General features: G+C 40.9%; 2 protein-coding genes across 7 annotated transcripts in view; one reads left to right on the forward strand and one right to left on the reverse strand.

Moving 5' to 3' along the window:
• Positions 1-20,765, reverse strand: part of LOC134874006 (membrane-associated phosphatidylinositol transfer protein 2) — a 44,257-nt gene extending 23,492 nt beyond the window's left edge. For 4 of the 6 annotated variants that reach the window (XM_063897967.1, XM_063897965.1, XM_063897966.1 and 1 more), the window contains exons 1-3: positions 20,140-20,765; positions 5,453-5,698; positions 518-732 (exon numbers count right to left, since the gene is read on the reverse strand). In XM_063897967.1, the coding sequence (XP_063754037.1) occupies positions 518-732; positions 5,453-5,530 (293 nt within the window). In that variant the 5' untranslated portion in view covers positions 5,531-5,698; positions 20,140-20,765. The other 2 variants (XM_063897963.1, XM_063897964.1) reach the window with 2 other exon arrangements.
• A 2,687-nt stretch (positions 20,766-23,452) lies between these two features.
• Positions 23,453-24,738, forward strand: mtrfr (mitochondrial translation release factor in rescue). The gene is made up of 2 exons (XM_063896416.1): positions 23,453-23,903; positions 24,332-24,738. Exons 1-2 carry the CDS (start codon positions 23,622-23,624, stop codon positions 24,560-24,562), a joined length of 513 nt encoding a protein of 170 aa, XP_063752486.1. The 5' UTR covers positions 23,453-23,621; the 3' UTR covers positions 24,563-24,738.
• Positions 24,739-25,233: the final 495 nt, after the last annotated feature.

Below are 25,233 nucleotides of genomic sequence, written 5' to 3' on the forward strand. Positions count from 1 at the left end.
CATCCCTCAGCCTAGATTAATTAACTAAAAATGTCCGTTTACAAACATCATACAACTTGTGCAGTGTCATTTATCCGGATTTGTGCTTCACAAATGTATATGTGAGTGAGAGATAACTGATGTTTTGATATATTTTTGCTGAGGATAAACGTGGCCCTCTGATACTTTAATTTAACAGCACTTTATCTGAAAAAAACAACACTTTCTTCCAAGAATTTAAGGTCACCAGGACATAAAAAACAATAGAATTAAAAATAATAATTTCCCAAATGGGAGGATAAAAGTACATTATCGTTGTTATTATTATTATGGGGTGAATAATGAATGTGCATATGGTCATTTTGTGTGAAAGTATGTTTAAAAATGGATGTGTAAATCCACCAGCTGCAGCATTTAGACGCCCATGCACAGAGCATCTCCAGAATAAAAACCTCACATTTCTGCGCACCCTTGGCAGAGTTGAATGCACTCTCGCTCCTGCTTTGAAGAGGTGTGTGGAGGTTCATGAAATCCTCACCTGGTGCGGGTGTAAGGGTAGGCGTTCCAGGACTCCTCTTCCACCCTCAGTGCTGCTTTGGGCAATATGGAGCGGAACCAGCTGGGTATGTGCATGCCAATGTGGTAAACTTTGTGGGTGTACTGGCCCGTCCCACCCGGCCCATCTGTGTAGGGTTTATTCTCGAGGATCTCCACCCCGCTGCCCTCACCACAGCTCTCTTCCCTGCTCTTTTTCTGTCAGAAGAGTAATGAAATACAATACATCAGATTTTTTGACAATTGTTAGAAATATTTGGGATAACACAAGGACACAATTAGCTAAATAAGTCTAGATCAGGGGTGTCCAAACCCTGAAGTATAATGGAATACGGCCCACAAATTAAACTTTTGCTTGTCTTATTTTGTACTTCTCAAATATCTATGTTAAAATATATTAATGAGCCCAATTTTCAAATTAATTTAGTCATTTAGAATTTAAAACATTTTCTAACAAATCTTAGTTGATAAAAAAAAAGCCCAATAACTTATTTCTATTACAAGCTTGAAATTTAACCTTCATATTTACTCTTCTTATAAACAATCTGAGGCTTCTGTTTTAAGGAATGAAACCCTAAAGAGAGATGGGATGTAGGTTATTTTTTCATTAAACCATTAGAAAGTATCGTGCATTATTCACCTACATTTGATTTGTTTTTCTAACTTATAACTTAACTTATGAGGCAACAGTTTGGACACCCCTGGTTTAGTGTTAAAAGGAACTGAAACAGACAAATTAATGGACATCTTTCGCAAAATTAAAAACACGACAGAAGATGTGATATCCTGAAAAACCTATAAGCTATGAATTGCAAATCAGGAAGCCCAAAACCAGCTGGTGGAGCCACACCTTTTCCTATATTTACATTCCAGGTGCACACAGGAAGAGAGGCTGGTTGGAGCCTGCACATGCAGTTTAGCAGACCTACAGCTAGGTGACTCAAAGCCTTAAAGACAGAAATGTGTGACATGGCAAGAGCAAGATTTGCGGTGGTTATGAAACCAGGAAAAAGGAAACGTGGACAGCTGAGCATAGTCCAAGTGCTGAGGATATGAAAATCTCAGGGAGCAAAGAGCGAGGGCCATAAAATGTCAGAGATTGCTTATGTTGCATCTTTCGTATTCCTATCATCAGTCGTTGTTCAGGCGACATACAGAAAGTATAAACACGGTGCTTAGTGCAGCACTGGGATAATAGGGAGACAGATTCCTCCAGTCAGTCCACAGGGGGGAGAGGCGATGGAGGCAGTGAGTCAGTGGAGTGGGGAGGAGGAGGAAGCCATGAAGCATCCATCGCTCCGGACCTCATTACTTCTGACAGGTCATTCATTAGCCACCCGCTCTGCTCTCAACAGCCCAGACACTGCTCCGGAGACACAGCACAGACGCCACCGCAGCATCAGGACACCACACAGGAACCGAAAGTCCAAACACAATTTGTATGAAATGTCAAATTCAGTGTACTGCATTGAAAGCCTGCAAAAATGCATGAAGCTGTAGATACATGCAAAAACCAAACATGTGTACGTACACTTGTGCCACTTAAGACTATGAGGTCAGTGTTATATTGTGAGTATTATTATATTTGGAAGATTTTATTCTGTTGAGTTTTCCAAATGTTTGCAAATGATGTCCTGATGTTAAGTCAGCAGAAATCCTTGTGTTTTGTTGTTGGCTGTCTCTATAATTAGGTTGCGTCTGACAGGTAACAGCAGCCTGCCAAACGCAGTGTCTCTTCTTCTCCCTCCTGAAGCGACGGATGATTCTTTCCAGTTCAGCGGGAGAACCATTACAAAACAGGGCTCGGCCGTTCCCGTTGTAAAAAACAAGGGAAAAGAGCGAGCAGATAATCTGATTTCAGGGAAATTAAACTGACAGATTCTTGGTGAAAACAGTGGGTGTGTTATACCTGTTGGGAAAAGAATGATGTAATGGATTTCAAGAGTCTCTGGAAGTCACAAAATAGGATGGGGGGGGTGGGGGGGGGGTCTCTCTCATCTACAGCGCTCTACTGTAAAATCCTTTTTGGCTCAGTTCACAGAGACAAAGTGCCGCTGTGTTGTGACTTTGAAGTTGTGCCCTTAAATCTTTGCCCACAGACATCAAACCAAATAAAGGCCATCACCATTAAAGCTGGGAGGGGAGTCACATCCTGCTTTTGTTTTCCCCCTCTAACTGTCAAGTCAGTGAGGAGAGTTTGAGATGCTTCTTCACTCCACAGATACAGTTGCTTAATCAGGACATGATGGAGGGAGGATTGAGACGCAGTGAGATCGTCTCGTTTCATTTCTCACACTCTCCGCGTTTCGCTTCATGCATTTCTGCAAATCCCTATGTGGTGATAATGAATTTACAATTAGCTCTCAGATGAGAAGGCGGGCGCTGTAAGGGCAAAGGAGAGGGAGTGAGAAGAGAGATAGGGCGGGACGTTGCAGGCCGAGGTGCAGAGATGTCCCGGCTGTCCTGAGGCCCTGACATCCTCTGTGACATCTCTACACAGGGGATGGATCCCAAGCAGGCGGGCCTACATGGTGCAGTTGCCCTGGTAACATACAGCAATGAAACATACCCACAGACGCCAGCAAAATCCTCTCTGCTCAAAATACTGCTCTCTCTCTCTCTCTCTCTCTTCTCTCTCTCTCTCTATTTTACTTCCACCCCCTCCCTCCTTCGCAACCTCTCTTTTGTCCTCCATTTCCTCTTTTCATTCACTCCCTCTCATGAACAAAACCTGACCACCGGCACGCTACTGATGTCATGGTTGCCATGGTGACAGAAGCCTTGCAGCAACAGGGCTGTGTGGAGAGGGTGAGGTCAGGGGGAAAGGTAACTATGGGTCACTAATTAAACTATTTATTTTCATGTGATTTGATTACATGTTGCAGAATGCACACGTTCTTTTTATAGACTTAAGAGACCAGGTCGCACATGCGCAGAGTCTTTGCATGTCCCGTCTGACAAAATAACACAGGACATGCAGGACACAAGACCAGCAAAACTAAAAATGGAGTTACGGTTTCACGTGATCAATAGCTCTCCTCAATACCCTGACTTTATGTGCCACATAAGTTATTAGTGTGTGGAATTTGGTGCAGATTGTGCCGTCTTGAAACACCTGCTTGCTCCACGGAATGACTGCGGAGTCCTGTTCTCTACCATCTACAGATCAGCTGGATTACCTGTCTGTTTGGTACACCAGGGGGAGGGGACACAAAGGAGAACACCAGAAAAACGTGTTACCTGGAAAGTCTGATATTCCTTTAGAGAACACTACGTTCCAGTGATATAATGATATTCTCATTGGTGCAAAGAGGACAGAGAAATGTATTTCTAATGATAAACTGTTCCTACGGCTTCAGGTTAATATTCAGACACTGACATATAACCGGTTTTCATAGAGAAGAAAGGAGCATGTGCTGTATTGTTACACGAGTGGGTGGATATTTAGTTTTTTGTCAACATAAACAATAATTAATTTGGGTGTAAGACCCAAATAAACAGTTGTAGGAGGGGCCACTCTTTAGAAATATCAACAGCTTGAAGGCATGCTGGGGTTTCCTTATGCAAGGTCGACATTTTTTACTTGGATCCAACATTGTGCGCGTTGTGTTGGCTGTAAAGGGACAGTCATGTAAACCCACCATACATGTCCAGATTTAGGTGGGGATTTTTACATAACACTGCACTATGGATATTTGACTCACCAATGAATCTCACTTCCTAAAGAAAGCACCGCCTCATTTGACACAATATAAAATCACTGAAGAAGACACACTGAACCATGCAATAAGCCTGATTAAAGGGCCTTTACCTTCAATCTTGTCTTCAACAAACATTAAACCACTAGTGATACGCATTTAATAACAACTACAATCCCCGCACAACTGCTGAATGCTTAGTGCCAAGATGAGCATATGCCTCAAACCGATAAATATGTAAAGTGCCCCTCCAGCACATTTAATCGTTCTCAGACTCTGGATCTGCCTTCACCACGCCTTACGCTAGGTTGAGCAATTTGCAACTGGTCCCGGAGCTCCAGAGCAATGAGTTTCGATATCTGGTCTTTCTTTAAAAATATTTGTATGACCTGTACCTCGCAGTGGCTGAAAAATAAAAACGTTACAATAATACCAAGAGGAATTTTATACAAGCTCCAGGGTCTGGTTTGAATCCAAAATGGTTGCTGCCAAAACTTTCCCTACGCTAATGCGACTCACGCTCTCTGCACTCAAACTTCCGCTCTGTGCTCATGGTTTCAGGTTTCTTTTCCTTGTGTCGATATTTGTAGACATTTGGGTGTTTTCGAATGAGTGACATACCTAATCTGGATTGTCACAGGTATGTTTGAACCCGTGACTGCTCACCATGCCTCTGCCGTGTTCTGCTGCGCTCAGAGTGCACCTGGCCGTACCACTGGATTAAATAAATCCTCCTTCACTTAGACATCTCATATGAAGCGAAAATATGTTGCCACACAGGAGAAGTAAAGCTGTACAAACCACCCGTTCCTGCTTGAAGCTATAAACCCTAAAGCGCTTACACAGACTCCCAGTTTCCAGCTAAGGGCCCTGGTAAGACTAATGAATCTGACTGTTATAGAAAGAGTATATTCATCTCCATCACGGGAGGGTGTGTGTGCAATGAGATAGCAGTGAAAGCAAAGTGTCCCGACCCTGTGTCCTGAAGAAACACGCAGTATATGGAAACAGCCCGGCTCAGAGAGTTTAAATTGGTTAATCTATCCGCACACAAGCGCTCTTTGTTCCATCACACTGACGCAAGACCATGTGACCACTCACTTCATAATTGGGCACGCTGCTATCACACTCCCCGTTCATTTCTCTCTCCTTTCTTTACCGCTTTCCAACCTGGTGTGTGTGAGCAAAAACGTGCTATATATATCGGGTTGTGACCTCACCTGGATCATGTAGAGCTGAGCGATGCGGTATTCCTCCACACTCATGGGCATGGGGATGCGGTACTCCTTGATAAGCATGGTGAATTTTTTGTAGGAGGGGGGACAGAGGGATCGGGGAGAAGATTGATAAGGGAAGAGGGGAGGGAGGGACAGAGGGAAGGGAAGGGGAGAGGGGACAGGAGAGACTCAGAGGGGATCCTATAGGTGACTTGTCAAATCACCAGCTGAAGTCCACATTGACGGTTCCTGGGGAGGAAGACACACATAAAAGCATGAGGTAAGTCAGCTGTGAATGAAAATACAATTAAATACCTACAAGCATACCGCGAAGAAAAGTTCCAACAGCTATTCATCAACATCTATCACTCAAAACCAGCAACATAAAACATCACAAGCAAAAGGTAACAGACAAAATTCCAGAAGCTGCGAGATTCCTCTGTACACACGCGAGGACAAAGATTAATCCGTGCGTCTCACACTCAGATGAAGACGAGAGGAGGTCCGGAGCGTCATTCAGGATACACAGTTTAATGCTCGGTGAAGTTACTGTAGGTCTAGTCCGAGCGGAGGCACAGAGGAGGAGCATCAGCACTGTGCCTCCATGCAGCCTCCCAGATCCAAGTAAGAGATTTTCCAGGATAAACTTCTGTTCTTATACACAGGCCTCACAGTGTGTGAGGAGGGGCGGGTGGAGTCTACAGAGAGCACCCGTAGAGCCAGTCGTAGTCGTAGAACAGCCACCCCGTCTCTCCCAACCCTTCAGCACCATCACATGGGGGGGCTCACTCAGCATAAGAGGGATTACAGTTGAGTGGGGAGCGTTACATAACGCTGAAAGAGCTCCCTGTGCATGAGGTTTCACAAATAGCAGCCTCAGAATTATACAAAGCATTGTTTTCAAACCAGTGGGCAGATAGGGGTAGGTGTGGGCTATACATAACCAGCGTGGGGGTGGCGTGAGTTGCAGAAGTTTGGTTGTGACCGCTAAGAGAAAAACTGCTGCAAAGCGAGTACAAAACGAGAACAGGGCTGAAGGCAATGTCAGCTAAGGTTAACAAAAGAGGAGTCAACAAGGAAAGGGAAATTTAAAAGGCTGCTTATCTGTCAAATTGAGTGATGACTCTTAGGACTTTTTGTAAGAAGAGACGAAAAAAACAAGACATGTAAACTATTTAAAACAGGTTGTCCCTACACCTGTTAATATTTCCAAAACAAAGAAGGTGAAAGTCAAGCAGAAGAAGGGATTGTTTGTGATCACATACGGCTGCGGAAAATATCCAATTACGCTGTCATCGCAGTGAGGATTAAAGAAAATACACTTTACGGTGCAGCCCTGATGGACGAGATCTTAGTCACCATGAAACTGTATTATTCTGAGCCTGCATTTGGCCGTTAAAATGTGACTAGACCATTGCATAACCCCAATGCTCGCTTTTTTCTGACCTAAGGCAGCAAGTGGACTATCCTGTTGTTTGGAACTCGGCCATTCTTTCTAATCAGACTAATATTCCTTCTGCGTCATTTATCCAGCGGACAAAGGCCAGCTTTGGGGAGGTTCCCGGTGTCGGCAAAGGGCTCTGGTCCACCAGTTATTAAACGCTCCCCTCTATAACCCCCCACTGTAGCCTGTAGGACTTCTCCACCTGGAGCAGGGGCTTACCAACAGCATGGGAGGTGTTCTGGTTACATGAGTAACATTGTCTTCTTTGCATTTTTCAGAAGAAGAACACGTTGACAAAATCAGAGCACAAAGAAACTGAATATAACTCTACTCTTGGGATGGACTGGGATAAAACTAGGTTATCCTGGACAGGCCCGGAGAAAAGCCTCTAGAAGTCAGTGGCAGGCTTTAGAGGGGAAGGTCACTTGGCTCATTCTAGTTGAAAGTGTCGGTGACAAACAGCTTTAAAATCTACTTGAAGCATGGTTCAACAATGTGGCAACAGTCTTAATGTGGGTTGCAACTGATGCTGCAACCAACTTCTGAGAATTTCCTCTTGGCCAGCGATCCTAGATGTGACAGCTGAGCCGATTTGGAAGTCAGTCAGTGTGACACAGTAAGACAGATTATTTTAATGTCTTTTTTAATGGCTATCTGACAGAGAATGATGAATGAGTGAATCAACGTCCAGCCAGCTGCCCTCCACTGGTAACACACACTCAAGGAAGTGACACAAGGTAGAGAGACAAACAGAGAGAGGGACAAGGAAAGCACCAGGCAGCATCACAGAGGGAACCCCCGCAGTCACACCAATGCAGCAGGATGAGGAGCTCGGATCTGTAGGGAAGCTGATAGATGTGATTTATGTGTCAAGCTGCCAAGCACGTTGGGTTACAAATAGGTTACAGCTGAAACCATCGTTGCTTTTAACTGATTTTCTTTTGCCATGCATGGGCGACACACCCATTTGAAACTGATTCGTTATCTAAGTCGTCGTTTTTATTTAAAAGGACTGCAGATATACGGTTTTGAGCCTCTGAAATATGAATTACATTTTCATTTTGGGTGTTAAAAACATTGCCTCGGTCTTTCAGAAACTCCCTCAGTTTATTCTGATATTTTATATACCACACGATTAATCAATTAATTTTGGAAATTAGTCGAAAGCAATATTTTTGGAGGCTTGAGATCCAAATATTAAATATATACACATACGTTTTGTTTCAGCGTAGTGAACAGTTGTAGTGTATCTCTCTGATGGTTCATGGAAGAACAAATAAAGACAGACACACCCAAACGTGCCCCCACAAAAATGTGTTTGTCACATATTTCTGTGTAATGTGTATTTAATAGAAGTGGGGCGTGTGTGTGGCTTTCCATTTACACTAGACATTCGATTAATGAGGCCTTCTGAATTAATTATTTGAGTGGTTGGAGATCATTTTTTAGTTGATTTGACTGTTGGTTGCAGACACAGGCCTATCCTAAAAAGGCTATTACTCCGTCTGTCTCTCCGACTCTTTCCTTTGTGACTAATGCAGATGTGAACAGCATAGGACCTGTAATGCATGATCCACCAGCAGCCCTGAGAGAGAGAGAGCCCTGGCACCGTACTTGACCCAGAAAAAAGGCACTCACACACACACTGCTTAAAAATAGCCCGGTCACAATAATCCTAGCATACGCAAGCAGAGTGCTTGACGTGGTTTGTTCGGAGAATATGCTCATTCCCCTTCTAAAAATACAGTCTGTGCCCCCCTATTGGCAGTGACGCAATAGTAGCACACTGCACAGCGCTCAGCACAAAGCAGCTCCAATGTTTCTGCTCCAGTTCGAACAAAAACTGAAGACAACAAAGCTACGAAACACTTTTAGTAGGACTGAGTGTGTCTTTATACCCACCGCTGTTTTTTCAGCCTGTTGGGGCAGCTGTGGCAGGGCCGTGAGATGTATAACGCTGCAACTACCTCATCTGCGACCCTTTCTGAAGGTGTGACAAACCATCAGAGGTATATAATCCTGCAGGAAACAGTAGGAAACCACATGATTCACTCATTTTTAAGAGCTGTAAGTATGAGGCCTGTACACACATCTGTGTGACTTCTGGAGCCGACATAAGCAAACTAGATGTGCACATCTGCTCACCTCTCGCAGGGATGAAACATGCTTACTGTAAAGTAAAGGCCGGATTATGCGTCATAAACCAGAGGCTCATGCTTCCATCTAAACATAAACACATTAAATATGACAAACGTCCCACTGAAGCAAACTGGCACACGATAATAATGGGCTGTTGAACTGGCTGCTTCTCTTTCCACATTTTCTTTTCCTAACTACCCCAGGATGTGTTGTTTCACAAAAATGTAGACTGGCACTACAAATTCTTTCTCTTGCAGCCTACCTACACTACCTCACAGGATGTATTCTACTTTTAATTTCAAGCTACTTTACACAGGTATATAGTACGCGTATAATTAGTAGTTTGGTGTATCAGAGAGTATTCTAACGTGTTCCGTATATGTTATAGTGTAAAGTGTAGTCTATCTATCTAAAGGGCGACATTTAGCTTTAAAGCTATAAGTACAGAGGACAGGTTGATCATGGGACAGCGAGCCACAGCTGGCCATGTATGTCGACACACAGCAGAACACTGGATTGGAGAAGTTGCCTCATAGGCTTTTTAACCCAAAGGCCACAATGGTGGTGCTCCTTTAAATATAGCCCCGTGTTAGAGAGCAGCACTTAAGAGCATAAGAGGTGGTGGTGAATCCCAGAGGAGCAGGGGAGGGGGGGGCAGGAGTTCCCTCATGACTGACCCAAGGCAAGTCCCCTTTTAAATTCAAGTGGAAAATGTTAGCCCCTGGGAAGCCTAAAATACCATAGATCAGTTTCACACAGCGTTGCCTTGACATTACAGAGACAACTTCAGCTATGACAACCGCTACAAACACAGCGTCGGCGCGCGGCAAGAAGCCCTGGATTGAGTTGATGGGCTTATCCACCAATCGAGTTAAAATGTCAAAGGGTTTAAGAGAATGCTGTTATTGCTGATCGTCCAGAGTGCGGGAGTTCACCATCCACCTGCAGTCACCATAGAGGCAATGATGCTTTTTTAAACAAGCATAGTGTACAAAGATTAGACCGCTCTTTTCAACATATGAAGTTGGAGTTAAATATAAACTCTATTACACAGATTACAAAGCTGAGTTACACACTACAAAACCTGCCAGCTAAGGCTGTATTGACAACATTCCCCTCTAGACATTCCCAAATTTAAAAGGTCCCCTATTATGAAAATGCACTTTTTGCTGTCTTTTATAAATATGTGTCCCCGGTGTGTAAGGAGACTCGCAAACTGTCAGAAAATACAACCCTCTCTCTTTTTCTCATCACCCACATCTCTAAAAACAGGGGTACAAACAAGCTGTTCCAGATTTGCTGCCGATATGACGTCATATCGGAAATGTGGGCTGGCTTTACATTGAACTCCTGGTAACGTCCCGCCCACATGACACGTCTCAACCTATCGTCCGCAATATACAGTCCCAAGTGTTTCACAAATAATGCTTGATGTGGTTTGGAACATAATATTAATCACGGCAGCGTTTAGCTGAGTTTCTCCGTTAGAAACTTCTCTCTTCAGACAGAGAGATCATGACGCTCCAAAGGGGCGTGGCCAGCTTCAGCTTCAACTCAAATTTAAGAATCAGCACTTTGGAAAACGGAGAGCATGATAGGAGACCTTTAAGGTCAGGACCCAGGATCAGAACATTGCAACATTTCAAATCAGGTTAAATAAAAGTGTATTAAGGTGTTGAATGGTAACTTCTGTCTATACCACATTCAGGACTGTGAAGGGTCTCAATCATATATTTTACCCTTGATACAAGATACTTCAACAATGAACCGTTTTAAGTACTCCATTATAGAGCATGTTGAACATTTCTATTCATTATACAGGTGCAGTTAGGGGGGAGGCTATCGGACAAAGACCATGTTTTGTTCATTGCCGACTTCAGCAAAGCATAGACAGGGTCAGCCAACATTTATCTTTTCTTTATATTGAAAAAAAGGCTCAGGATGGTTTGCTGTTCTACCACACTTGAGAGTTATCTGTGATTTACACTGCATTAATAAAGACTGCGCTAACAGAAAAGAAAAATCAGTGTCTTGGTCAGCACCAAAAAAAGAATGCTACATATCCAGATTCACTGGCTGTGCCATCATCCAGCTCAGCAATATGATTATGCTAATGCAGAGGAAAACAAGTTCACGATCAAACGTGGCGTTTCATCTTGTAAATACAGTAAGATCCCACTATGTGCCCTAGAAAAAGTCCATCACTCCTCCTGTCCCTCAGGCCCTTGCTCCTCCGCAGGCTAAGGAAGTGAAATGCACATTCACAACCTGCCCTTATTCTTTACTCATCATCGCAGTACAGAGGAAAGCTAAAAATACTCGACACCCTGTGAGCATCTCCTCCTTTGTGTTCATTCTCCTCGTCCTCTTCCTCCTACAGTTTCCCTGGAAGAACCGCTTCTAGATATGATCATCGTTTAATACAGAGAGAGAACAAACAAGAACCAGCAGCAAGAACAGGCTCAGAGGAGAATGTGCTAAACTTTCCGAACAGTATTACCTCAGAGCCAGAGTTTTAGAAAAACACATTGTTGATTATCCAGCGGGTTTTAGTCCGCATGTGGATTAAGCAAGCCATTCCTCACATTCATGTCAAAATGTAACTCTCAAGCATTTTACAACTAATCATTTGCTGATTGAAAGATACAGTAGGTTATTGTAAAATGAAGTACCACCTGAATCATAGCTGCTGCATTCATTGGCTATTTTAGTTTCTTCAACATAACCTCAAAAGATGTCACTGTAAATTGAGTTTCATGAAAACAGCTGCACAAAATCTCATAATTGGAAACATGAACCCACTCTAAAGGCAGATCAGTGAACCTCACGACATGTGAAGCTTTGCACCAGTGGAAAATAAGTAAAGTTTGGATTAGACACCCTCACAGCATCTAATTAAAATAGTACATAAATTAATCTGGAGCCCAGTGACTGCTGGGAACTTTAAGCTGCTTTAATAAGTGGAGCCATTGTTTTCTTATGCCTCACTGATGCTCATCAGCCGAGCGGTTTCCAAAACAGGCCTGTCACATACCAACTCTGTCTCTAATCAACGACACGCTGTACTCAGAAATACTAAATTAGATGACCTTATATGCAAATTAATTATACTTTGATTAATCAGTTACGTGCCAGGGTTAAATGAGGATCTCCTCCTGCTGTCACACAGTTCTCAAACGGCCTAACTCGACAGTGCAAAAAGAAGTTATGCAACTCTTACAGCTACAGAAAAGTAAAGCATCGCTAAACTTGATCTTTGTCCATCCCATTCATCTGGCCTACAGACCATAAGGACAAGAAATGCTTTTGTAGGTTCAAATGATCCATCTCAAACATCTCTATCAGCATCTCCATGAGTGCTGATTCAAGTTGCTGTTGATGTGGAGCCTGTTGCTGAGTACTCACCACTGACAGAGGAATAACAACTGATGGATTCACATTATCATGCTACAAGCCATCTCTCACAATACTGCAAAGTGGCTTTGACTTTAAGAAATACTACAGAAACTTGGCTGAGATCTGTTATTTCAGTGGGACGACACCTACATTATCTATCTATGGCAGAATGCAACCGCCCTCACATGCATCAGATATTCAAACTGAATTCATCTGACTGACCACCAGCCAGCGTTTTAGAGTTTTGTGTAGGCATGCAAGACACATTTTATGTAAAAAAAAAAAGGTCTAATCAATCAAACCTGTGTTATTAGCATGATGATTTTATAAGAACATATGGATAAAAGGCATGGATAAGCTCTTAGACAAAGGGAAATAGTCAGATTTGTTAGGTGTCAAATAAGTGTCTGTGATTACAAGATTGTTGAACCTTACATTTGACTAAAGAGTGGAAGTTTTTTGGCCATTGCTAAAAGCAAACGGAAAGCATTTTGCCTTGTCTTTTAAGTTTATCCATCAGTGTTTATCAAGCATTAAACATCTAAAAGGACATAAGCACTCAAAGAATTGGCTATACAATTCTTTTTGACTGTCGAGAAGAGAAATTAAATGGATTAAACTCCATAAAAGGCCAAAAATGTTTTCCTTTCCAGCCCCTTCATCCTCTCCATCATGGCTTGAACGGGGGGTTACCATGGAGACACAGGACTCTTTCCTTATTGGATGCCAAGATGAAGTCAGAGTGACGAGGAAAGTAGAGACCAGACGCTGCAGGACTGATATTTCTTTCTCCTGTTTCTCCCGTCTCCACTTTCACTTTTTTCAGTCTCTGTGCTTCCCCAAACCGGATCATTTTCTCTGCCCTCTGTCTTCTGGCTAACGAGATGGCCTGAATGCTCACTAGCACTGATATATTTTCATGTAGGTGAAAAACCTCTTTCAAAACAAAATATATCGCGTTGAATGCTTGTACTGTACTCATGTTTAAATGTTAAGACAGCAAGGCCTTTAGCTACCTGGTTCCCTTGTCAAGTAAAAAATGCCCGATGACATTTTAGTGCAAGTTCTTTTCAAGCTTCAAAATTAAGTTAGAAGACCGCTTATAACTCTCTTTTATTCAATCGAGCACTGAGTGAGAGAAATATGGAGGAACGCTGGAGAATACCAATATTGAATTAACTGAATCCTTGGGAAGAAACGCCCTAATTTCCCATGCTGTAATAGCCGAGAGGAAGCGGGATCTTAAAACGATGTGTGGATTGGGAACAGAGAAGTATTGCAAGCATCAGAGAAGGCTTTAAGAGGATCAGTTGTAAACACGATGTGAGAAAAACATTTAAGATGTATTTTTATTAAATAGAATTACCCAAATTGATGTTTTGAGTTTGAGTTTTCATCCACAAAAGTACACTGACCTCTCGGCACTGACTGCAAAAGACCCAGAACAATAAATTAATATTCTATATCATTCTATATTCTTGGGTTTCTATGTTCTGGGGTCCCCACTTTATTAGATGTCTGAGGACACCTGCCACAAGGCAAATAATCTGTCCATGATAAGAAGCTGCTCATGAAAAGCTGTGGCTGTCTGCTGCTCTTTGGTGAAATACTTCAAACCCTCTGGTGCAGCACCGATAACGCAGGCTTCACAAAGTGCTCTACCCACTGACCAAAGACAGAGGCCGTCTCACAGACCGACCATAAAAGGCCATTTTCAAAGATGCTCATGGTCCTATGACTTTGGCTTTAGATATATCAGGTTTCAGCTCTGTGGAGAACTTGTCTTTATCATCTTGGGATTTTCTTAGAGCTAAAAAAAACAAAAAACAGACACTCTCTTTCAGTGTTGCACCAAAGGAGTCTGACATCTCCGTCACACAGAGACACACTTCTCTGAATGGAGCTTTGTCTGGCATATGGAAGCAAAGAATAGGCATAACGCAGAGAGACTTCCCCATACACTGGGAAGAAAAAAGGGAAAGAGGTGAGGGGGCAACAAGAGGGGGAGTTAGGGTCTGAAGGAGACTATTTTTAGCCTCCGAGAAATCAGGTGTCTGTGGCCAATGGAAAAGAAAAAAGGAGCGCGTGGGTAAAGTGACATGAAGCAGCACTGTCGCATTCATTTTACATGATCCATGTGAGTCAGAGAGCTACAAGGGCTGGGGGGTGGGGCACGAAAACACAAACAAGTATTATATATATATAAGAAAATGAATGCAATGTAAAAAAAAGCATGGGTATAAATATTGCTTTGAAATAAGATGTATATATGTGATGGCTTAGCACTAATGTGGACACATGTAAAAAGCATGCAGCAGGAAATCCAATCAGCAGCAGTTCAATGACTCGTGCACGCAACATTTCTAATTCAAAGCAGACTATGGTCCTTGCAGATTAGAATAGCTTATTCATCTTTTGGACTTTGCCTCACAGAAGCAGATAGCGTTGCATCTTTCTGCTTAAGAGCAAAGATGTTTCCTGGTAGAGGGGGTGTGTGTCAGAGTGCCTCGATTTCATCTAACAAGCCTGATGAATAACAACACCCATCTTCTCTGACAGGATGCACATAACAGACTTCATTCGTCTTCCATAAAACGAGACTCAAGAAAGGACACAGGAAGGTGGACTGCTATAAAAAGACCTCAGCTCTCCTCTTCCAGTCCACCCACACTGCCAGAGAAACTAGAGTCCAAAAGGACAGGGACACGGCCCAACCTGCTCAAAGTGTTTCGTCTTTGTCTTATTTGCCAGAAAACGGCACTGCAGGAGCATTAGCAGTGTTTTGACATCCGTCAACTGGCTCATCATAAATGGGTGGGGACAGGGCGTCCCCCCGCCGTCCCTGTCAACAGCTCAACACCAACATTAGCATCACCTGCTTTGTTTAAGGGAGCGGAGGTAGGAGATGAAAGACACTGGATGTGCAAAGAAAACACAATTCTTCTGGCTGGCACCCAGGTGCATGATGGGGGCTCATCTGTAATACTGTCATGATTGTCCACTGAAGATGAATTAAAAGCAAGATTAGACCTTCAGATAACTGGAGATGTATGCCTTATCTGACTTATGAAGACATTTAAACCTATCCCTATAGATAAAGTACCGTTTAAAAAGACACCCATACAAATCTTTGTTCTGCATAATTAGTTTCAATTCATTATTCTGTTTCCTGTGTGTGTGTGTGTGTGTGTGTGTGTGTGTGTGTGTGTGTGTGTGTGTGTGTGTGTGTGTGTGTGTGTGTGTGTGTGTGTGTGTGTGTGTGTGTGTGTGTGTGTGTGTGTGTGTGTGTGTAGTGCAGGAAGCATCTTTCCTCATCTATCCATCATCATTATCCAATTCCAAAGCAGACGTTCAACTAATAGGACAATGTTTCAGCTGACCGCAGTCCATTTGAATGGAATCTTCCAGCCTATGAAACGGGCAGATGTATTATCACAGTTTCTGATTATTATAATCATATTCCAATTTATATTCTTCACCACAGCCATTATGATAATAACAGGAGAGTTCCTGGGGTAGCACTGCTAACACAGGAAGTTAATGTCCGCTGGTAGAAAATAAATACAGTAAAGTGTAAAACAGATTTTATAATACAGCTTCTTGATGATTATCACTTTGTTTCAGCGTGGTGTGAAAAGTACTCAACATAAAATGCATTCATAACTCAAAGACCCCTCCAGTGATGTCAGTGCCCATAAAAATCATTCCCTACTGACTGTCAAAGAAATGACGCAAACGTGACATGAGTTTTGTAGCCGGGAGCTATCAGCTGAGGGAAAAATAACCTCGACTATATCCAGTCAGAGATAACATGAGACTAACATCATGAATCCAGTTTAATACATTCATTATCTTTCTGCTATCTACCTCATAAACTGCATTCCTATAAACTGTTTATTTTATAGAGAATAGAACAAAATCAGTTAAGAAGTAAATCATCTATTGTACGGTAAGCTGCCAAATCTCCATCACTATCCTCTTCATCTTATCACTGCCTCCTCGCCATGGGAGTGGCAGTGATTGTGTGTATACGGCGTATGGGATACAATACTCAGAAAGTCCATAGTCTGGTCTAAGTAAAGAACCAAGACTATATCACTACCAAACTTACAATTTATGTCAAAATTACACAAAGCAAAAATAATAGTGCACTACATTGAACACATCATTTACTTACACTATGTTTAGTTTGAAAGAATGTCACAATAACAGAAATGTAGTAATACAGTATTATAGTTCTATTAAACTCAACACAGAAAGGTTCAATAAATAAAAGACAGTTTGATACTGTCAAACTTACAAAAAAAACCATAACATTTCATTCATTTTGGTTGCGTTTATCATGGAAGCTGACATTCCAGTGACAATTTTAAACAAAAACTTACGTAACAATCTTTTAGGAGGACGCGTACAAAAAACACAAATACACAGACCCAAGTTCGGCAGCTTTTCACAAAATCTTTGGTGATGGAGCATCATGAAGAAAAGGTCAAAATACCACACAAACAGGCAAGTGAAGTAAGGATTATATCTGAGTGCAACAGTACACTACGTTACAGCAGCTGAGGTCACGCCGTACTGAACTTTATTAACCACTGCGTTGACTCTCCTCTGAAAGCTACTGTGTTTGTACCTAATGTTTCTCTGCTCTTCCTGTGTCAGCATCTTAGCTGATAAGCAGCTCAAATCGTGCCGACATGGAACCAAAAGATGTGGTAAGCAGCTCACACGTCACTGCAACTTCATCTGACAGGAAGTCACTTTTCTTGTTTCCTCGTCTAAAATGGCGGGACACTCATTTGTCACCTGTATTAATAGCAACAGGATTTGATGACTTATTCTGTAAGACAATTCTAAGAAGAAAACCTGAGTGTTGTAACAGAGAAACAGAAGACCGGTCATGTGTCATAACAGAAAAAACAGTCTCACTAAAGATTACACGCAGAGCTATGAATACTCAAACACATGTTCACATGCTACAGGCTCCTCTGTCAGGAATGTTCCACTCTACAGTCACTCAGATTTACAGCATATATTTACATATCCTCACAGCGTTGTGAAAGCTGTATAACATAAGTGGAGTGGTGGGTTATTTTAGTCTTACTGAGAAGGAGCTGTGTGACATCATTGAGCAAACATTAGCTTAGTATCTGATACATTATTATCCCAATTTGACAATAACATCTTAGTGTCTCCACTTTTTTTTTTATAGTGCATCAGTATTGCTTTAAAAAGGTGAGTATGGAACAGGAAACTACAAGTCACACTTTGTACAAACGATGCACTGACTTATCACCTGCACTGTTTGTCCTGCTGCGGTGCTGTGTTTGTTTGGTGTAATAACCCTGAGCGTTAAAGTGCTATCAAGTTTCAGCCTCTCAACTACCGTCTTCCTGGAAGATTCCTGGATACAGATGGTACATTAAAATGTGGTTTTCAAAAAAAAGAAAGGAGATGTGTCGACATTATGTCTACTCAATTAACAAATGCTCTGCAGCAGAATAATAGAACCAGTGATTCAAACTAGACTTTAAGTCCATGTCCTACAAAAAAAAGCACTCAACTCAGACAACTTCTTGACTGTGTCAAACTTGAATCCAGACATAGCTGCCACAATACAATTGCCTTCCTGAATCTATTACAGTAATGTTCCAGGAAATAATAACTCACACAGTATTTATACTAAATGAATGTTTGAAAGCTGCTGAAATTACTTTCTTTCTGCCAGTGGAATGAGCGGAGGAAGGAATAAGACAGATCCTAAATATATTCAACATCAGCTTTGTTTCAATCGATAGGCTAAAGGTTATGTTTAGTCAAAATAACAATATTATAGGAAACATGGAGTTAAAACAATCCAACAGCCAAACTGATATTAACGTTTTAATCTCATCTGATTAAAAACAGAGAATGAAATACATCGATTAAAGCCTCAGTTGGTTAGGCTGGACATTGGGACCAAATCAGAACCATATCTGGGATACTTGGATAAACTGTATAATAAATATTCACAAGTATTCCATTAATTTTGACTCATCTACATTCATACATTGAATTTTCCTTAATTCACACAGATTTCTCTAAAACTTCGAAGTCACTGCAGAGGGTTTTGACATTTGCATTATCAACATAGCCCTGCCCATGTGGGTTTTTATGAAAGTGTGTTAATGGGAAGGCAGTCCCTGTCAGGAAACTGGTTAGACAAATATCTTGCAGAGCTGCCTTGTCTGCAGAACGGACCACAGATTGTGAAAAGGTCATAACAGGTATGACTGGTTAAGAGGGTGGTGCTGGTGCAGTCACGTGAGGATTATTTGAATTGGGTTTGGGATCCTGACCAAGCAGTCTAAACGTATATATCAGACCACTTTATTGACTGAAGCAGCAGCAAAGTGCTTATAGTGTAGTTCTTTGCGACACAAATGAAAGGCATGGAAATATCCTGCTAGTCACCGACAGCTTTTGTGTGCTAAATGTTACAGTCAGCAACAGATGCAGCTATCCGTGTTTCAGATCAAAAAGGATGAACAGAAGTCAAAAACCAAAGTGACTCAGAAGAGAAAAACCTGTTAACAAACTAAGCTCAGATTCCCTTTAATTTAGAACAAATCAGAAAGACAACATTCCCTTACACTGAACTTTACTATTCCAACATGTGCTTTCATAATATTCAAAAATGACTCAACCAATATAATCTTAAAGAACACACAGCAGCTGATGTCGATTGTGTTACTCAACTGTTACAACCGTTATGACTGGCACAAGTTTTAACATGTCAAAGAGAGAATACACACCCTGAGTGCATAAGGTGCAATACCATTCAGGCCCCGGGAACAATGAATCTCGGTTTTGCGTCTCCTGAAATTCCTACTCTGTACTCAAAGTGCAGGCTCGATCTTGCTTTTATACGGCTGAAGCTCTGATCTGTACCAAAAATACATCTAAAAACTAGTCTCAGATTGCATATCTCATTTAGAAGACATGCTGCTATGTTGGAAATAAAGCTGAGGCCGCAATGGATGGCCCTGTAGTCAGCTCCTGGCCCCTCAGTCATCATCTGGGCAACAGCAGCCCCAGCCTCAGACAGTCAGCTCTGCCTCCATGACTCACCCAGGCCCAGCTGAGTCAAGCTGAGTGACTCTTGATGCTGAAACTCATAAAGTCGTATTAAATTAGAAATAGGCTCCAGGGAGGCAAAAAAAAACAGCTTGTAGCATGCAGGTTCTAGTTAAAAGAAAACTGAGCTAAAACAAGTTCAAATATGTGCTTTTCTTCCTTACTTTCCAAGTGAATCCTCTCACTGAGGTTAAAACCAATACATGTATGCTGCAATTTACAGCAGAGTGGTGTATGAATTATGGTTGGAAAGTGCACCAAAAGAAGAAGAAGTAAGTTACAGTACGGATAGAGACGGGACATGTTTTACACGCTTTAACACGCATGCCTGTGTGACAGCTACGGAGAGCAGAAACCAATGCTGCACTTCTTCAGGTAACAGGAGGAAGACAGCTTGAGTGTAAACACATGTAATGGCGAGCTTTGACAGCACCCGGTGTTCAAAATATTGTAAAATAAGATTTACCAAACGTTGGAGGAAGGGGGTGAACAGATCTGAACTGGAGTAAACTCACCGGCAGTTAGTTACCTAGCAACATGGAAGCAAAGGTAATGACAAATTGATGGCTTTGCAATGCCGATCATCATCACATACCTGCAGCTGATGCACCTCCGGATTAAACACACTCCCGGAAAAGCAAAGTTCCCCAGCCTTTTCTCCGCGTTTTCAGCAGGGTAACTACTTTCACCTGTAACACGGTGTTCTTTCAGCGCCACTCGATTAGGTCTGGAAACGATGCCATGGTTGAGATGAACGCACCGAAACCCAGCAGCTAATTTCCTTTACGTCGCCGTTTGAATGTGATGGCCCTTCAGCAGAGGAAGGGGTGTGGGTACGACATGTAGAGATGACACACACATCATCATCAGGAGTGTGATAACATGCTATCAGCCGCCCTTTCTGCCAGTGTTTACAAAATATGGCCCCATCATTGCACGGGAGAACCACACGCTGGATTTCCTCAACCGACAGAAAAAAAGGCCGAAGTAGCTATGGTAACGTTAAAAATGTCCTTGAATATCCTGCCAAACGTCGCGGGAGTTGGCGGTCCGTCGGAGCTCGTCCTGGCGGTAAAACGGCAACCGGTTGCGGGGTCGGTGCAGCGGAGGTCCGGCTACCGTCCACAGAACCGGGGAGGGAGAGGGGCAAACAGATGAAGAGCACCCGCCATGGGAAGTTGTCAATCCTCAAGTCAGAGCCGCTGCGAGACTTCACAGTCCTTTCAGGCACGACACGAAATACCATCAAGTTAACATGAGTCTAAAGGTTTGTGGCATAACCTTTCAAAATAAAAGCCTGCCTTACGAAATTAAAACATGTTGTAATTTCTTTTCTTTTTTTATACGCTTATTTTACACACTTTATCCAAGTGCAGAGATGGGAAAAGTACTCAGATATTGTACTCAGTTTATAGGAATACCCTGTTACAAGTAAAAGTCCTGCTTTTAAAATGTTACTCAAGTAAAAGTAGAAAAGTACTGGCATCAAAATCGACTTAAAGTACCTAAAGTAAAAGTATTCATTATGCAGTTTGGCCCATTTCAGAATAAAATATATGTGTTGAATAAAATTAATAATATCCTAATGTGTTTATCAGAGCTGGTAAAGGTGTAGCTAATACATTGATGTTGTATACTGCAGGGTAGCTTGTGAATTTTACTCCAGGTGTTACTAATGTCTTATTTAAATGTTGAGTCTATTTCACATCAATAATCAAAACCTGCAAAAAGTTTAACATTATTATTTGTTATTTATCTAATGGTTAGAGGTAATCGAGATTGAAAGTGTACAGTGACATTTTCAAATAACTATTTGGACACTACCGTTTTGTTTTGAAGGTTTAGTCACTTAATTACCGGTGTTGTTCTTTCCTCCTGCTGAATTGACAAAGCTGAGACTCTCGCAGCCACTCAGATAAACAGTTTCGATACTAGGACGCCCCCTCCTGGAAACACAGTACATGATAGGCATGTAAAACTATATGTTATCTGGTATCACAGGTGGTTATACCAATTTACGCAGACAGAGGCGTTATTTTGGAGGTAAATTATGAAGGCTCGAATAACAGTCATGTTGCATACAATTAATCAGTCAATTAATAATCTGGTGTGTTAATTTTGTGATAAATAAAATAGGACTGGTTTTTTTTTCTAACATATTTTTCTGGTTGAAACTTTTTTGCAAGATCACCATACAAATGATATGTAATGGTGATATTGTACTGAAATGAGAGCCAGTTTTAATGTGACAACTAAAGACAAAGTAAGTCATTAAAAATGCCCCTCCCCCATCCGTTATATGAGAGAGATGTCATCACAGGTCATCAGAGAGATTGTCTTTTCCTGGTGACCTACATAGTTTCCTGATTTACTTATAGTCATTGTCAATGGGGAGTGTAACAATAGTATTGTTATGTAGTGTTTGTTTCAACACGGACATGTTAGAGTGTGACACCTAGGAACGGTAGCTGTTAAGAGTTGCAAATACTATGTTGTGAGCCAGTGATGGATTGAAATAAACAGTGTAAGCAAACTGGAATATGCTTTAATCGTCCATTCTGTGTCGGGTAGAGACAGGGCAGAATGAAACATGGTGGCAGGATGTGTTACATCACAGTCCATATGTTCAGGCCATATGAGACAACTTTGCAGTAAATGTATATAGCCTATAACATTAAACGGACATAATGTTTAACATAAATGAGACCTTTTAAGGAAACCTTTAGAACCTACAACTGTGTTCACATTTCACACACGTTTGGCACTACTACCCATGATGGACTCCTGCAAATAATGCCAATAAAAAACCCCAAATGTAGGCTTTTACTGTAAGGTTTACAATTGTACAACTATATTTTTTGAAATGTTAAGCAATGCAATGAAATGTAAAACAAATATTTAGTAATAAGTCTGAATGATCATCATCGTCTCCTATGTTTAATTCTTCTTATCTTTACAGGTGAACAGATAGCTTAATGGATGTGAATATCCAGGTTATACACAGTAAAGTACTGAGAGAGGGGATTCGTTTTTCGTCACATCTGGTGGTTTGTTCTTGTACAATTTTTACCTGAGTAGGTCCTTGTTTGGTTGAATTCACAAATGCTGAGAATTTAAGCTGTGCAATTCATACAATTAGATGTTCATTGTCAAGAAAAAGGTTCAGCTATATATTAGGACAAAAGAAAAAAGATACTGAAACAGTTTTGACAAGTTTAGTTAGCCTAAATTCATTCAAATACTTTACTTGAGTAAAAGTACCAATGCATTATTGTCAAAATACTTAATAACAAAATTCCTGCATTCAAAATATTATTGAAGTAAAAGTACAAAAGTATTATCAGCAAAAAGTACTTGAAGTATAAGAAGTAAAAGTAATTATTGTGCAGAAAATTTGTCTTACAATGGAAATAGTAAGTAAAGTACAAATACCTCAAAAGTGTACTTAATTGCAGCACTTGAGTAAAGGTACTTTGTTCCTTTATTCACCTATGTAGCTGTGTCTGTTAAATGTCTGATAAATTGAAGAGTTATAGTGTAAGTGTAACCGTGTATCGTTAAATTAAGTTATGAGAGAGGTAACACTTCGCCATTGTAAACATAGCCCTGTTAAATTTGATAGATACATTTTAATCTTAAAAAACATTCACAAACAATAATGCATTTGAAAATATCAAGCAAAGATAGTGTAAGAAATGTTCTTTTATTCGAAGTCCAGGAGTCGATTTAAAACAAAACTAAGTGAAGCTCCTCATATAAGTTTTAAATAGTCTTTAAGGAAAATCCAACTTAAAAGGCCAATTATACGTATTAAAAAACATGTTTGCAGTTTCCTACCTGCTGTTTGTTTTTCCAGCGAATCGACACAAGATGGCGGCAGCAGGTAAAGACAAACCTGCTATCCTAGCCACGAAGAAGAACACGACTACTGGGTGACAGGCGGAAACGTAGAAGAAGAGAGGACTCAACATGAGCAGTCACCGTCACCGTGAAGCAAATATGAAAAATCTGTAGCTTACAGTTCAACATGGTGACACACAACGTAATGTTTTTTACTGTGTATGTTAATTTAAAGAAATGTCGCGGTTTCTCCCGTTCATCAGCTGTTTGCACCACGTTTCCAGTCGGGTCATAACATGGAGAGTTTCTCCCAGTGTCTCTCTACTGCTCAGGCCAAAGCCTGCCGGACTGACATGTGTTTTGGCAGCAGGTAAAAAGGACCTCATAGACCTACCTATCCTGAATGAGGACGAGCTTGAAGAGCAGTTTGTGAGAGGATCTGGACCCGGAGGACAGGCTACAAACAAAACCAGCAACTGTGTGGTGCTCAAACACATCCCCAGTGGCACTGTTGTGAAGGTAAATCTAGTTTAATAATCCTCTCATCACTAGGATGTATCACTAGTCCATAAAGTGAATTATTGGCCCAAATAAGAGTTAATTAAACAATGATAATCTCAGTTGATAAGTCTACAGTAAGATTATGTATATTATTTATTCATCACATGGTTCTGCTCTGCTTTTCTGGTGCTCTTTTGTCATCTACATGTTCTTCTATAGAAGTTGAGCTGTCATGTAAATGCAGGTGTTAAATCATAAGGACTTTCTGTCCATCTTGGCTTAAAAGTTGAAATTCCCAGTGAAGTAATTTTTTAGTCGTGCCTTCCCTGATAACAAATTAATAAAAATGATAATGAATGAAAGTCAAAGAATAGCTACTAGGTCAGCCTCAAATTGGTGGTTTTTTTACCATGATAATTTAATTTCTTGTACTATTTCCCCTGCAGTGCCATCAAACCAGATCTGTGGATATAAATCGAAAGCGTGCTCGGGAAATTATGCGAGAGAAGCTGGATGTTGTTTTTAAAGGAGACCTCAGTGAACTTGTTGTAAAGAAGAAAGAGTCTGAGCTGAGGAAAAAGGAGAAAAGAAAGAAAGCAAATGACAATCTGGAGAGGAAAAGACTCTTTAAAGAAGGGCTTGCTGCAGACTCCAAACCTGGAGAGGACACGGTCTAAAAATGTTTGTGTGGAATATAAAGTAAATACTTGTAAGGTTCTTTGCTTACAACGACTGAATCACAAAACATGTAAAGTAACTGATAGCTGTTCTAAATCACTTTGGCCTTTTTGTGTTAAGCAAGCGGGGATAAAGAATAAAGAAACCAGATAAAATAAAACATGTTGGCTCTGTGTATTGATTCTGTCAATGCTTGAAAGTAAAAACAAACAAATGTATTAATTAACATAGCATAAAAGATAAAAGGATTAATAATGGAATATTGTATTTATATACTCTAATCATTCTCTGTGCTTAAGTAACAATTTTTAAATTGAAAAATCAGGATATGATTGAAATAATTAGAATATATATATATTATTGGGATAAATACATTTTAACAATCCAAAATATAATAAAACATTATATATGTACATGCATATGTATGGTGAATATAAGATTCTTATCAACATATGGTCGTTATTCTTTTAGTGTTTTAAGTTAAAGCTTTTTTTTTGTATACACCTACCCTTTTTGTAGACTATGTAACCTTGACCATATAAAAATCATTAGGTTTACAATTAATTCAATCTTATATTTATCGTGTAAGAAATGTGTTACTTAGTTTTTTACCCAAAATTGGAATAAATCCAAATAGTAAAGTGAATGTATACAATAGTAAAATACATTG

This window comes from Eleginops maclovinus, chromosome 12 (genome assembly GCF_036324505.1).
Source record: "Eleginops maclovinus isolate JMC-PN-2008 ecotype Puerto Natales chromosome 12, JC_Emac_rtc_rv5, whole genome shotgun sequence".
Taxonomy (NCBI): Eukaryota; Metazoa; Chordata; class Actinopteri; order Perciformes; family Eleginopidae; genus Eleginops; species Eleginops maclovinus.

What these genes read in the sequence shown, in the direction of transcription:
- mtrfr (XM_063896416.1), top strand. Translation starts at nt 23,622, where the DNA reads ATGTCGCGGTTTCTCCCGTTCATCAGCTGTTTGCACCACGTTTCCAGT. An exon ending in CCAGTGGCACTGTTGTGAAG is followed by an intron (nt 23,904 to 24,331) that starts GTAAATCTAGTT and finishes TTTCCCCTGCAG; the next exon opens with TGCCATCAAACCAGATCTGT.